Source organism: Centruroides vittatus, unplaced genomic scaffold, assembly GCF_030686945.1.
Source record: "Centruroides vittatus isolate TY-2023 unplaced genomic scaffold, ASM3068694v2 contig_2747, whole genome shotgun sequence".
NCBI lineage: Eukaryota > Metazoa > Arthropoda > Arachnida > Scorpiones > Buthidae > Centruroides > Centruroides vittatus.
In genome coordinates this window covers 1,502,290-1,518,708 of record NW_027121750.1, presented here as the reverse complement: position 1 = coordinate 1,518,708, position 16,419 = coordinate 1,502,290, and the positions used below count along the sequence as shown (strand labels likewise).

General features: G+C 34.2%; 1 protein-coding gene across 2 annotated transcripts; it reads right to left on the bottom strand.

Moving 5' to 3' along the window:
* Positions 1–1,432: 1,432 nt before the first annotated feature.
* On the bottom strand, positions 1,433–16,342 carry LOC136971986 (glutathione S-transferase C-terminal domain-containing protein). Of its 2 annotated transcripts, XM_067266512.1 has the most exons (14): positions 16,068–16,342; positions 15,008–15,130; positions 14,308–14,343; positions 13,705–13,775; positions 11,859–12,207; positions 11,595–11,794; positions 10,482–10,548; positions 10,259–10,355; positions 8,831–8,946; positions 6,615–6,659; positions 6,447–6,536; positions 5,076–5,282; positions 3,196–3,259; positions 1,433–1,619 (listed from the first exon to the last, which is right to left on the bottom strand). In XM_067266512.1, the coding sequence occupies exons 1-14, from the start codon at positions 16,323–16,325 to the stop codon at positions 1,474–1,476; spliced, it is 1,869 nt and encodes a 622-aa protein (XP_067122613.1). In that variant the 5' UTR covers positions 16,326–16,342; the 3' UTR covers positions 1,433–1,473. The 2 variants fall into 2 exon arrangements, with proteins under 2 accessions (XP_067122613.1, XP_067122615.1); XM_067266514.1 differs by lacking the exons at positions 1,433–1,619; positions 3,196–3,259 and having other exon boundaries at positions 5,082–5,282; positions 6,447–6,523.
* Between the last annotated feature and the right edge of the window lie 77 nt (positions 16,343–16,419).

Genomic DNA, 16,419 nt, shown 5'->3' with positions numbered 1-16,419 from the left:
CCAGACAGTGGGAGAGCAATTGTCGGGGAGTCAAATCGCTTTGACTTTTGTCTCCTATCACTTGCCGCAACCAATGAGTGCATTTAGATTTACCACATAAGCACAGCTCTTGTTTACAACACAAAAATAAAAACGGAGGATGGCTGATAGGACGCAATGTTTAATTTCATTAATTTAATCCGAACAAGTTCGTAACCACACTATTAAAGAATATCACAAGATACTCAAAGAAACGTGCTTTCGTCCCGTTAGCAAACATTTAGAATTACCAGGTAAATGTTGATCTTATAACTCGGGCAACTTCTCTCCTCGTGTGCCCGAACGTCGGCAGATTTTTGTCGCTCAGAGAAATGTCTCCCGGGCGAGATATTGCCTAGTGTGTCACAGCCTTTATATATTCTAATTGATGTTTATAAAATGAAAAAAACAATATATGCCGATTACTCGAATAGTAAATTAATTCAAACCAAAGTAAAATGATTATTTATTATTAAATATATTACAAAATTAATATATATTTTAATCATACATTTCTTCATTCATTTTTTTTACGTAATTAAACTGTTATGTTAATTAAACTAATTCGTAAAACGAAAAAATTTATCAAATTCTAATGTAATCGAGAAATCGATCACACGATAATTTCATTTCGGGGAATGCCGTCTTTACATTTTGTTTGTGCGATTCTTTACTCGCAACAATGAATTGGTATAGAAAATTGTCAGCTAATCCGACCGGAAGCTTAGAATTACTTAAATTCACAATTTCCAACTAGTAGACATTTGTATTAAGAAGCGAGAATGCCAAGCTTCGTTGCTTCAAGGTCTGATAGTATGTATATTCCTTGTTAACTACGAAACACAATATAGTGCTTTGACGATCACTTGGCTTTCTTCTCTCTTTTATTTAGTCGATACATGCGTACATAGCTCGTTAAGGACCTAATATGCCCGAAACGATCGTCAAAGCACTATATTGTGTTCCGTAGTTAACAAGAATCAAGCACCACAACCACACGGTTTCAAGTCATTAATGTATATTCTTCTTTCAATTCAGTGATGCTGTGCTGATTATTTATTTATTAAAAGGTTGTATACATTTCCACTCAAAATTAAGTAGATTTTAAGTATCATCTTCAGAATTTAAGTGTCTGTAGACACCCTGTACTAGTGTTACACTTTCAATATCTGCTGCAGTAATGTGTGGTATGCAGCGGGCTGGTTTTAATTTCCATTTTACACTTTTCTGCAGGGTATACGTTGTCATAGGTTTTGAGTTATTAATGTAATTCCGTGCAGATATGTTTTTATATAAATTCGTGTGTTAGTGTTTTTCACAACTGAAGTTTAATAATAATTTTCTTTGAATCGATACATTTCAAATTTTATATTTTGGTTTAATAGAAAAGATGTAAAACGAAAGCTACACAGCATAAAATTCGTAACTAAAACATTTTTATTCTGATTACATTTTCTAATTATTACTTTTAGGTACTCCTATCAATAAATTAGATTTGGGCGTACAGGACGGCGGTTGCAGAGTAGTTAATCGGATGTCGTAATTATTTTCGTACGCGTGGAAATATCTATCGGTGTCGATAATGCTCATGCAGTATTTACCTGAAATAACACAAATTTTAAATTTAATTGAAATGGTAGGAAAATATATTATTATTATTATTAAGAATAGCAATTAATAATTTTGCAAAGTCTGTCGAGGCATTCGCTAACCATTAAGCTAAAAAGTTAACGAAGATGATTGCGACGTTGCAGAATATAAAGGTTTGTAGCTTCAAAATGCTAATGGCATTAGATTGCTTTTACTTTCATTTAATATCTGTGTTGGATTTTCATCCATATTTCGCCAGAGACCTATGAATAATCCTGGGAAAAGACATAATTATGCAAAAATTGTCAAGTGCCCCGATTTTCTGCCAGAGGACGCTACAATTTGTTTCATCTATAAATACAACTAGGACTTGGCTGATATTGAAAAATTTTTAGTGCCGTTTAAACTCTGACGTTGAATCCTACAAAGAAAGGTCGGTGTCGAGTGTTTTGTGTGTACGTGTTTTTAACGATATCTTGTCGGTTATTTTAAACAAGATTTATATTTTATCTTTATGTTGTATATTGTTAGTCTCTGGTGAAATATAGAAAAAGAATTGAATTGGCCCAAAGATTTTTTTGTATGGTCATTACAGTGTTAATATGTAAATAATCCTGGAAAAAGATATAATTATTAAATTAGTTAGCCACTGTCGTTATTATTTGAGAATTTATTAAGCCAAACAACTACTACTACACTATTATTTTAAATCAATTTCTAAATAATTTAGAATATTTTGGAAGAAAAAAAATCTGCTTGGAATGGGACTCAAACCTGCAACTCCCGCTTCCCTGCGGATGCATTGCCGTTTACTCTACCCGAGCTTCCGGACATATTTTAACTATGACATAACCGTCCTCTGTTACTTACGGAGAAGTACCCGATTTCACCCAGCAATCATTTGGCCTATTACTAATATATATCTGTTTTGGGATGTTTGTGTAAAAACTAACCACTTCGGGGTCCAAATAATAAAAATCTGTCATTTAATGGATTGTACGAAAAAACCGAACCTTATTGGTCTAACGTGGCAGGTGCATTTTGAATGGCCTCGCCTCGCCTTCGCCAACCGAATCGCAACTGGTATATTCCAGTATGCAATATCGGTGAACTATAATGTACTAAAATGTGTTCCGATATTCACCAAGTCATTTGTGCGGCAACCGATGCACATTGCACTCACGTGACTCTGATGAAGCAATATGGCAGCCTTCATGATATAATTAACACCATTTTACTATTTGTCTGCATTAACACCGGAGATAAACAAAACCATTTTAGGTATCCAACACAAAACTTCTAAAAACTAGCTTAAAAACATTAAAATCTAACAAACTTTTACTAAATTAACCTTAAACACTGAGAATCCAACAAAAGAATGCTGGGGTGTGCGTGTTCAAAAATTGATTAATCAGAACACCGATGTATTTAAATGTTGAATTTTTTGGGGCATTCTAACCTGGATATGTCAGACTTCTTTCTTCACCAACTGGCCATTCCATTGTGAGCCTCAAAAAGGGCCCGTTAGTGCCCATAGGGCAGAAAGAATTTAAAACAAATAATAACAAATATTTATACGAAGCTTACCTTCTTCTACTTTTGGCGTCGCTACTTCGGTACGGTCGGCACAATGACACAATAGCTGATATTCCTGAAAGTAATTGTTTTTGTATTTGGTACAATAATTAAATATCATAAATTCATCCCATCAGGTTCTGAAATTTTTCAAAGTACAGTAGAGAGTCGTTAATCCGAACCAATCGGGGACTGGGGTTGTTTGGATAACTGATTATGTACGAAAAAATATATTAACCTGTCCGATGTTCAAATAATCTTTAAAAATGGTTATTGCCGATATAGAATCTTGGAGATTTTCTTTCCAAATTTGAAATTAACTGCAAAAATTATATTTAAATGATTTAGCAACATAAAAAGTTAGTTTTGTATTTAACGCTTTCAGTCGCGAGAACTGCGCTCTGTTTAATAATAAAATACTTCAAAAATAAAGGAGAAAGTAGGACCGTACAATTATAAATTACATTTTTCCATATAAAATGGCTCAACATTTAAATTTGAATTTGCTTGCCTTTGTACAAAGGTTTCTCAAACAGAGAAATAACAGAAAGAGTAACAAAATATTTGTCCAGTGAAATAGAATGCAATTCACAACGGTGCTCAATAGAGATAGATTTTAATAGTGTTTTGTTTCTTTACCTTTTTACATATTAAAATTCTATTAAAATATGCAATGTAGTTATAATGAGAGAAATTTTAACATATTTAACACTTAAAAAGGTATGAAATGGCAGTTGCAGATGTCTAAATTGAGAGACATTACTTTATAAGTATTTTAAATCATTTTTCTTGTTACAAGTCTTGCCTCTAGATCAGGGGTGGCCAACAGTTTTTGCCCCCGGGCCGAATTGGAACGAAATTCTTTCATGGGCCGAACGAAATATTAAAATTAAGTCATTTTAAATAACAGAAGTTCCTGATTCGTGCGCAATGTCATTTTACAATGTAAAGAAACGTACAAGCAAAAAAAAAAAGTCGACAGGCAGGCGGCACCGTGCGTCACGCATCAGCGTAAACAGTGTGACATGGCGGAATGGCAGACGAGTTTCAGTGAGTGTGGGGTTTTTCGTTCTTCAAATAGTGTAAATTTATAACAGACGAATACAAAAGTTGTAAATCTCTACAATGGAATTTTTTTAAAAAACGAAGAAGTATCGCGAATCCATTTGACCAATTATCGGAAGTTAAGTAGCTAATTTTGAAAAATTAATCGCGGGCCGTATGTTGGCCACCCCTGCTCTAGATGATGCCACAACAAATTGTAACACTGTGATCTATCTGGAATCCAAAGGTAAGGTCAGAATCAATGATTACACCAAGGAAACTTCTTGTTTATCAAATCTACATAAGAAGTTTTCTACATTGTCGCTGTAAATCTAATGTAAGAAAATATTTCTTAATAGAAAATACTGTATTTGCTTTAGTTTATAAATTGTGAGATATTTTTAAGAATATCAAATTATTATTTAGGCCTACTATCCCAAAGTCTTGGCTTTCAAAGTTGTACAATTTTGAAAGCCGGTTAACTAAGGCTAGATCAGAAGCCCAACTGATATTAAAAATTTTCAACTTACATTATTTATTTCAATACTTTGTGATCGAATGAATGTAATTTATTAATAATATGACAATAAAAATATTTATACAGATGCACAACAGATAAAAACATATTCATGCAAAACTATCTTTCTGAGGACTACCAATTAGGATTGAAGCTGGACTGTAAAATAAAGATAGAAAGAGAGAGAAGATTGCAATTGATTCTGATGAAATTCTAAGATATTTAGGCTCAAGATAAATTCTAATTTTATTTTTAAAATGGACTAAAAAACCCATTCATATAGAAGAAAAGTTAACACGATCAAAATTAGTAAAACAAAAGTTTTTTTTACCTCGTAACTCACGCCGCACTCTCCAAATTTTTCACTCCTCGGATATTGAACCAAATGAGAATTCTTAATTGAACCGTAACAGCACGGGCAACAGACGAAACTGGCATTTTGAGAAAGACACTGTCGAATTACCAAATCGGTTGCTACTCCGCAAGCGTGTAAACACACGCCGATGTCAAATCTTCCGCAAAAATAATCCATATTACACTGGAAACAAATCCATTATAACTTATTAACATCTTAATACTTCAATTGCCAAACACCTGTTACAAATATTGAAAGATTAAAAAGTTATACAATAAACAGCCACAAACAAAAACCCTTTTGCCAGTGTTGTATGTGACACAAAAACCGACTAACGTTTTCGGCCTCCACCAAGGTCGTCTTCAGGTTCTGAACTAAGTGGCAATGTCCGGTTTAATCAGCATCTAAACCCCCCTATACAGGGAGACTGCTAGCCATAATTGCACGAAGATAACGTACAGGAGAACCGGCACAATTTACGAGCTGCTACACGATGCTAGAGGTGATAGATCTTAAGAGCCCCAGGGGTTTACTCCATTCCCATCAGGGACGATAGATTCCAAAGAGATTTGGTTTATATTGGTTCAACTGTGCTCTCAATTCAAAAACGGTTACGGGAGCATCAATCCGATCTTAAAAACAAACAGACACCACCTTGGCGACATACGTTACCGGCCCAGAAATTAAGGCGGACTTCTGGAACACCAAATTAATTAGACAGACGTATCAAATTGATCACATTCATCACCCGGAGGCCTGGGAGATCTATAAAGTCAACGTTGGGGGCACCTGTATCAACTTTAAGGACGGGGAGACGATCGCGCATGCGTGGAGGTACTGTACCTGTTTGAGGAATTCGAACGGAGCCAGGCGAAAGAGTGAAACGTGATATGTAAAATGTTTATAACTCAGGAAGAATCGTTCTGGCAGTCCAATGGGGATGCCACTTAGTTCAAAACCTGAAGAACGCCTTGGTGGAGGCCGAAAACGTTAGTTGGTTTTTGTCAAGTACAACACTGGCAAAAAGGTTTTTGTTTGTGGCTGTTTATTATTCACTCCGGTGTTAATAGTTAGATGATGTTTATTTTGGGTTATACAATAAATGCAGCTAGAAGCATCACTCAAGATAGAACACAACACCCGAAGAGAGACTGAATGTCATCTCGATATTGTACTTGTATTAAGATTTCTTAAAGATGGAACACTAATTAGGTGCATTTTTTTGTGATATTCAAATAAAACATTGCAAATATAATTGCAAAAAATGTTATATTTTTAAGCTAAAATGTTCTTAAAAATTAAAGTAATATATCAATTTACCTTAAGTAAATTCAGGAATTAATTTACCTGATAAAAGAATACGTTTCTAAGCTGCAATTCTTTTGCTCTCGCTCTAGCACGATCCATAGACGATTCTTTATTTTCTATAAGAATGACCTAATAATTTAAAACAATCATTACTTATTATTACTTTCCATTAACTTATATTAAAAATTAATTAAATAAAAATTTTACCTTACAGGAAGGACGTAAATATGCTATTAAAATACCAACGTGTCCCTAAAATATTATAATGTATTAGAAAATTCAATTAAATAATAACAATAAAAAAATTAATTATTATTTTTTATATAATTAGAATGAAAGAGATGACAGCTTTTGAATTTATTGTTACATACTAAACACACACAATTACAATATTTTTAATTAGACAGCCGAATGGCCAAGTGGTTAAGGCATCGGCCTGCTGCTCCGCGGACCCAGAATCGAATTTAGGTGGGTCAAAAAACCCACAGGAATTTTTTTTGGGTGATCCATCCAGATACATTGACCCTATCCTTCACCATCTTACCAAACCCAAAGCAGGCTTGCTAAAATGCCCTCTCACAGGGAAGAGAGAGTTCCTTTGTGTAACCTACCCACCACATACTCTGTACCATTGAATTGAAAGCATGCAACAACAGATTAATCTGAGTATTAAGAACATAGCTCAATGCAAAATTCACATTTAAAACAATAAACTTACATACCACTCCAGCAATGACATTCATTTGGAGTTATACAATGGACAAACTCCAAAATAAAACATGTAAGTCCTCTATGGAAGGTAAGAATTCCTTCTGTAGAGGAAGGACAAAGCTTTGCGGATATACACTAAAATCTGTCCAAAATGGAACCTGCCTAAATGAATTCTTTGGAACAGAGTGATTTTCTGTGTTGAAAAACCTGCCAAACTGGAAAAAATATTCGGCACTACGAGATTCCAGTTTATGCAGGTTTTAATTAAGCAAACCTTTGCTGTAAACAAATACAGCTCTGTGTTACTTTGTGCTCTGTAATACTTCTTGTTTTCTGAGGAAAAGACCTAGTGTTTGTAACTCTAGCAGACAAAAACAGTACACCATGAAACCTAAGCAAAATGCAAAGACACCTTTGAACAGACTTTGGCTTCATGGCAGACACCATAACAAACTCAGTCAAGATGACATTAGCGAGGTTGAGGCCAAAGTTTTAAACACGAAAACGTGTACGTTGGACATTTGGCGCCGCTTTCCTGTAAGCCTAGAAGTTTGACAACGGTGTTTGGAATGTCGAGCATGATTCCACTGACTTTCCAAATGCCATTGTCAAACTTCTTGGCTTACGGGAAAGCGGCGCCGAATGTCCGACGTACACATTTTCACGTTTAAAACTTCGGCCTCAACCTCGCTATTAACAGAAAAAAACCTGCAAACTGCCAGCTGACTCACAGATGTCTGTTTGGAGAGAAGGATTTGTGATCGGAAGACGAAGTTCACAAATATAATGAAACTATAGGAAGCACATGTTAAAAGGCATATCATTTAAAGACTATACTTGTAGAAAATGCCACATCATGCACAAAACTATATAACGCATCACACTGGCTTGCAAACTTTTAGCATAAACCGATTACTTACATCTAAATAACCAAATAGCAAATATGGTACCGGTTTTATTTGAATAATAACCATGATTTATTTTAAACTGAAAATTTTCAGTGTTTACTATTCGAGGATATTTTTCTTTATAATGACCTACTTTTATACCTGTAATAAGAAAATAATTAAGAAGTACACTTACTGTACAGGGTGTCCAAAAAGTTACTGTGCAGTGGAAAAGCTTTAAGTAAATTTCAATAAAAGTGAAGTTTTACACACACAATATTGCAGTTTCTCCTATATCGAATGCCAGAAATGTCCCCGGAGGCCCTAAAATCTGGAGACCTGGCGGGCCAGATTTGACGGGAGATTAGTTCTCAGAAGAATTCTTTGCCAGAAACCAGAACATCTCCGAATAAGCAGTACCACAATCTACCGCAAAGTGGAAATGCAGGACATATGACTTACAGATCTCATGTAATGCTGTACTTGTAACTTTTTGGACATCCTGTACAAGCGTTTTTGGTAACCTCGGGAAAAATCATGACGACGGATGAATAAGTTTGTGGTACGCAAAGGATCTTTTGCATTTTCTAAAGATTTTTTAATGACTTTATGCAAACGAAAAGCCATTTAACAAGTTTGTCAATATAATTTAATGTCAACATATAATCTGCAGGTTATTCACACAAAATTATAGTTTTTGAAAAACACTATACTATATTTTAATAAAATGTAGATAGATGAGATTATATTGTGTTCAATTTGAACAGAGAATTTATAATAAATTATTTTATAAAAGGAAAAAAAATTCAAATAATATTCACGTACGCCGCCCGCACAGAAATCGACTATCAGGTTACCGGGAACGGCTAGTGATAACACTGCCGTAACGATACTTTCGACTTGATGACATTTTCTCGTTATCCTACTTAACGGCAAGTCTCCTAAAAATTATAAATCAGAAGATAACGTTAGTTCTGTTAAACATTAAATTTAATTAGTTAAGTACGTTAGAATCGTAACGATTATATCATAAAAATTAACACCGAAAGAGGCGATATTAGCAAGGTTGAGGCCGAAGTTTTCAACGCAAAAACGTGTACGTCGGACATTCGGCGGCGCTTTCCCGTAAGCCTAGAAGTTTGACAATGGCGTTTGGAATGTCGAGCATGATTCCACCGACTTTCCAAATGCCATTGTCAAACTTCTAGGCTTACAGGAAAGCGATGCCGAATGTCCGACGTACATGTTTTCGCATTTAAAACTTCGGCCTCAACCTCACTAATATCTGAATTTTTATTTACATCTTACTTTATTGTTTTTACAAAATGGTTCATTTTTACATTCCCAGCTGTACTATAACGGAGGGAAAGTACAGTGATTGGTCAAAAAACAAACCCTTTTTTTCTGTATGTATGGAAGTGTATGTGTAGGGGAATGATTTTTCTTCTTCCACTTTAAAGCTTAACAACTACTGTGCTTTTTGTCAGAAATTTCTGAAATTTTACAGGGAAGTTTGTATATTAAGGAGAAATATTCCTGAAATTTTTAAGACACGTTTTCGTAGAAGAAAATTAGTGATGAGCATCAATTGTTTTGTATAATTTCTAGAAAAACTTTAGCAAAATAGCAAACTTTTTCAATTCTGCAATTCAAGCTCTCGAAGATGGTCCAAAAAATCATTTAAAATATGACCAAAAAAATATAATTTTTACATATATTGGAGCCACGACAAGATCACAAGAAAAAGAAAAGAACATCAAGCCACTATCAATAAAGGATAATTGGACACGACCCTTAGCTGCCTACACACTCGACAACCAAGCGTCCGTAGTTTAACAATGCTTGCGTAATCCATCAAGTATTTGATGAAATACAAATTAAAGCTTCGAAAAAATTTATAGGGCTAACAGAAGAAATACACTGATTAATTTTAATACCAGCAAATGAACGGAGGGCATTTTTTTTGAAATTGTATAGTTATTTGACACCGTAGATCCCTTCCAATTGAACCCGCATTCAACATTGAAACTTTTCAAAATTTAGAATGTTTGTTCTGTTTTTAGAACGTCAAGTACCCGACAATGGCTACTCAATGTAGTCGAATTTAATATATGTATATATATCCAATTATTAACCACATTTATGCAAATAAATATTATTGTGTGTTCTATCCGTTCTTGCCAAATTTACTGGTAATTCAATCGCTAATTACAACAATACAAGAATGCAATACAATGCAATAAATATATTTACCTCCCGCAGGATGAACCGCCCTGGGTAACGTTTCCCACTTCAGACTTGTGTTATTTTTGAAAGGGTGAGCGCTATAATACGGGCATATACCGGCAATCTGAACAATTAAATATAAAATTTTTTAAAACAGGAAAACAATAAAAATAATTAATAAATAAAAAGCTCCTAGCAGCAGCAGCAGCAGCAGCAATAGAGAGCATTAAAAATAAATTCGAAATCTTACCGTCAATTTATTAATAATTTCGGCAGGATCACGATTCCTCATCCTAGGTTTAGATCTCAAAGGATCTCTAAAATATAATAAAATATATACATAATTTGTTTTATTTGAATGACAAGCATAAATGTAAGATGCTAAAAATTTTAAAATTCTAAATATTTAATACATTAAATGCTTTTCGAGAGTAGTTTTGCCTCATCCTCGTATAAGATGAGTCAAAACAAATCGAGACTATTTATGTAAGGGGAATAAATCATTCCGAAGCACGGTAACTTCGATCTTTTTTGAAGTATTCTCACATTTTTAATGTAATGACCGAGTTTCTTTTGCTAAATAACACCTCGAACATCCCAGATCCACTCAATCCAATTTGATAACACGAGGTGCCGTTGTTTTGAGTGCAAGTTTTATTGGAAAACATTTCACTTAATCAACTATGGGCATTGAAATAAGCAATGGGCAATTAAATGGAGCTGTTTATGTGGGTGATTAAGTGAGAATTTAAGATAGAACTAAATACATTAATGTTATTAATGATTCTACATTATATTTTATGCAAACTAAATTTTCTTGTTATGCATTTTTGAAAGAAAATGTGTTGAATTGAAATATATCATATTAATAATACAGGGTTTACTGTGCAGTGGAAAAGGTTTACTTAAAGTTTTATGTATGACATTTAAGTTTCTCCTATAGCAAACGCTACAGGAGATTATGCAAACAGCAAAGAAGTCTTCCAAAAACTGGAACATATGTGAGTGAACAGTAATTGAAAGTGGACATGCAGGACATATGTTTGTTTTTATTATGTTATGGCAACGCAACACTCGGGAGATCTGCCTAGGGGGAGGTCTTTTTAAGGGTAAGGGCATTACGGACGTGAAAAACCCTAAAAATTCAACATACCCGGCCCGTCCCGGCGAGATGCGAACCCACGATTGAACTCCCAGTGTTTAGGGAACGGAGAACCACTTGGCAGCAGGACATGTGACTTACCTGTCAACAGGACGTAGAGTCTCATATACGATGCTATACATATAACTTTGACATCATTACAAATTTTTCACAGCACAGTAGCTTTTCCAACACTATAAAAATGTAATGAAAGTAACCTACCTAGTATACAAACTCTCCTTTTGAATTTCTGGTACTTTTATATCATTTCTGTACGTTTCAATAAATATATCTTCCCATTTAATCCATTTCCAAGAATCAATTAATTTCGAAATATATTTGTTTCTTAATAACCTGCGATACCAGTTTAATAATAACGGAAGATTACGCTCTATTTCGGATTTCCAAGGTCTTAACTCTGTCTTGAATAGAATAAAATTTGGATTTTAAATTTAAATCGCTCGAAGTGAAAAAATTAATACTTACCAAGAGACGATGAACGGAAGGTAACAGAATTATGTCGGCTATAGTAAAATCGATGCCCTCCACGTAAGAGTGTGGTAGTTTAATGTCGACGCAACTTTTATCCGTCGTATATTCGGACGGAGGGGAAAACGATTTTTTCTTGATTTCTAATCGTTCCTCTAACGACTCCTTTAAAGACGACATCTCGAAAACGTCTTCGCCGGAATGGGATTCGTTATTTTGACGGGATTTCATTTTGTTTACAAACTCTTGCTTTCTTTTCAAAATATTATGAGTTTTTACCGGATGTTGAAGATGAAATTCCAATTTCAATAAGTCTGATGGTAAGACAGATTCTTCTTTTCTGTTGCTAACACAAAAAATGTTATCTGATAAGGCAAATCCTTGCTAACTTGAACAAATTTTTTGAAAAATTGTACAGTAATTTAAATTTTCTTGACAATTAACAAGTGTTTTTGATATTCATATTGTCAATAACTGGATACACACCTGCTAACCTTAGTCACAGGAAACATCCAGCTAACTCAGACGACCTTTACCCCCATTAGTTAGCGGGTATTTATTGTACATATCTAAAGAATTTTTTACATTTAGCGCACAACTTTCTCCATACTACGTTTCTATCAAATGACATGATCTAAAGAGATGACAAAAGTAGGTTTATATTATAATGTAGAAAGAGTAAAACTCTATCTACATTATCATATAAACCAATACGAACAAACAAAAACACTAACCGAAACATTGTCTGCATCATACTATGTAAAACAAACTACATTAGGACATGCTTGGTTATAAAGTTTTCAAACACTAGTTGTGAAAAGATGATTAGTCAAACGAATCAAAATTCGGCAAAAGTTCAGATATTCTCGACTCCTAACGAGCTGGTCGAACACTTGTCAAAAGAGATGAACTGGCGATTTCTATCTCCTAATCGAATAGAAAAACGAATTGCTCGGCTACGTTCGCCGAATTGCTCGCCGTTCGCCATATAACGACACACACAATCGGGGACGGGAAGTTGGCAGAAAAATACCCTACTTCCGACTTGGTATTCTTTAAAATTGACCGACTCGCCATCCCCGTATACAACAAACCAATTCAATTAGTAATGTACCAAACAATCTTCCAGATTATGTCTGGCTATATCAAGACTAATTTACTAATTAGATATAAATCAATTTAGCAAGAAGTAGGCAGTTATGCCACAATCTCACATGCCTTTTATTGAACACAATTTTAAAATAGTCTTAGTATGGTCCAATAAATAATTCAGAGAATCCTTTGGGAACTTTTGTAGCATACACACAATCCTTGACGTGTCCACAAAGAAAACAGTTCGATGAGACGATGTCAGGTGATCAGACAGAATGAAAAAAGGGACCCGGCAATCTAGACCGTGCGGCAGTGGAGGTCTAGATTGCCACCTTGCAGAATTGTGGCCCTTTTGAGCATTGAAATCTCGATCAACATTCTCCAACACATTTTATTCACATATCTGAAGAAATGAGTCTATAGAACAGTTTAAAACTAAGTAATAAATGCACTACATACTGGAGAATTACGGATCTCACTTACAAAACCAAAATTCAGCGTGTAACATAAAACGACGAGAAAAACAAACGTTTTCAATTGCCTTTAGCAATCATCTTCAAGTTAAGAAACATATTTGGAACTGGATATTGGAATAGAACAAGAGACAGAACATTATATTTGAAAATATAAAACAACCCATTATCCCCAGCCCCGTGAATTCCGGGGCTGGGGATAACTAAAAAAGTAAATGAATAATTGATGTTTTGACGATGATTTTTATTAACATGCAGAATATTAATATAACATTTACCTTTTTTGATCAATCGATAGATTTACAGAGTTAGGCATGTCGACTTCACAAAATTTGGTCCATATTGAGTTCTATATTTTAAAAATAAGAATAAATTATTACATTAAAAATTTTCTTTAAAACTTAAAAGATTTCAATGAAAGTTCTTGAATTATTTATGCATATTTTTCTCTACATTTAATTAACATTAGAAGCCACAACCGACTACCAGTGTTCGGTGGTTTTATCCAGTCGACCAGTGGCGGGCATTAGCTTATTCGGGCATAGACACGGTTACTGACAATTTTAATAAAAACTGTAATTATTAACTGCAACAGGAAAGCTGTTGTGTGTTGCAGTTAAGAATGCTATCTTGAAGTATCAGCTTCCGGTTTTTAATCACAACTATCACACTGAATGCATCCTCTGATTGATACTAATAGTCAGAGGATGCCTCTATTAGCATTGTGTTTCGTTCCACTCACACTGATTGTCATCATGGTTTGAACACACGTTAATCAAATTTAACAAAGTTATGCCCATTGTTTCTGTCTATAAAGGCACTGAATATGGTAACTTTAATTTGAATCACACTGTATAATAAACAAATAAAAGTTTACTTACTTCTGAACAAGCCATTAAACATCCATTTCTAAATCCCTACATTATAAATAAATCACTTGTTTAGAGATGAAACTCATTATGTGCATAAATGAATGTAATATTATGTATATTACAGTAAATAACTACAAAATTATCATTAAAGTACTAGAAATGATATGACATTTTTATATACAGTAAACTCTTGTTAATTGTAAACTCTATTTGTATGCCGATTGATTTGGGTTAATGTTACCTATGGTGGCTCGTCTCTGACGAGCCACCATAGGTAACATTAACCCAAATCAATCTGCGTACAAATAGGACAGTTTACGATCACCCTGTGGCACACGCTTCTTGTGGGCAATACAGAGCCTTTGTTTTGTATTTCTCATTGATTAAATGTTATTCTGTTTGCCACGTGGTGTTAATGTGTTGTTGGAATTACTTCTTTTTTTGTTCCATTGCATCCAGAAATGGTCTCCTTTTAATTCAAGCTGTTTACACTGTCTCTCGGAGTTTAAATTAACAAGTTGACTGCATTAATGCATTAAAATATTATCTTTTAAATAGTATTTTCCTTTCAAATATTACAATTTTGTAATGTTAATATATTTTAGATGCATCTTTCAAATGTTCTCATAGTTTATTGTTTATTAAATAGCTTACAAAAATACAAAATAATTAAACCTAAACTAATTAATAATATATTTAAGCTACTTACTAATAAATTTGAGTAGCTGTCATTTGGATTTGTTTTGATCGCCCATCTGACTACTGCACACAAACCCCCTATGCACGTCAACGAATTAACGGAATGAATAACGGGAAAATGACTGTCTTTTACCTAAATAAATAAAAAAGTTGATTAATTAATATAGATTTAAAAGCAAATTTTTATTTATTTACTTTTTAAACTCTTCCCCCCTAAGAGCATTAAAAGATCCTCCTTTCGCATCCATTATGGATTCAACCAGGCTCACAACGAATGCAACCGGGCGACAAGGCACATAATCCGACATATCCGGGACAAACTGACCATAAAAAATTCTGTGATTTTTTGATATCCAGAGTCCCCAAGAGTGGTATGCCGACGCCTTAACCGCTTCGGCCATCCGGCCGTCACCAAGTTATTATTAAACTTTTAACTTATAATTCCAACGAGTTATACCAATACAAAAATACAGATTCTGTGACACTCTTAAAAAAATAATTTGTTAAAAATTTTTGTTTTTCCTCCAATCTTACAGCAATAGTTTCAGCTTCGGATTATTTCATTTGTTCTCATATACATGTCACGAATTCCGGGGCTTAGTCTTATTCTCCAGCATTTCACCATGGTTTCTAGAAATAAGTGTCGTATGTATTTCGCATATTTATAGTGTGTGTGTGTGTAAAGCACGAATGTGGGATGCCATCCTGTAATCGACGAATGCTTCTTGTAAATTTTTGTCGTAGAATTACTGTATCTGCGAGTAACGCTCTTTGCATCCCACAGGCAAATAGAAACTAGAAAGCCTTTCTTCGGACATCTATGCATCTTTAGGAATAAACCGAATAAAAAGAACACGTCAACTTCAAACATAAAAATGTCTCTACCACGTAGGAGCCGAAACAAGTGATTACACAGCAACAGCACGTTTAATTATTGAATATTTTGTATGCTGGCACTCCATAGCTGTAAGGATGACTAATATAATCTATATTTTCAAACTCTATACACAAATATCTGCAACCGTCTTCATTAAAAATTATATCTTTCTGTAGTAACGAATCCAACTTACATTTTGTGGTAAATCGTCGAATTCGATATATTTAAATTTAAAGTGTTCTGTGACTTTTACAGGTATACCGAACTGTGAAGATGCATTTGATTTAACAAAATATATATTAATGTCATAAACTTCGCAACAATCGAGTACAAACATGGCTATATAAGTATAAACGGGCACTTCCACCGTCTCTTCCGTTACAGTCCCTATTTCAACGTATAAATCATCACAGTTACCCATTCCTACACTAGTCTGTTTCCTAGCTTGCATGTGTAATTCGAAAACACGTGTTCGTAATAGAAACTAAATAGCGCCACCTATCTACGAAAGAGTAACCGACATTGTAAATAAATAATAATAATAA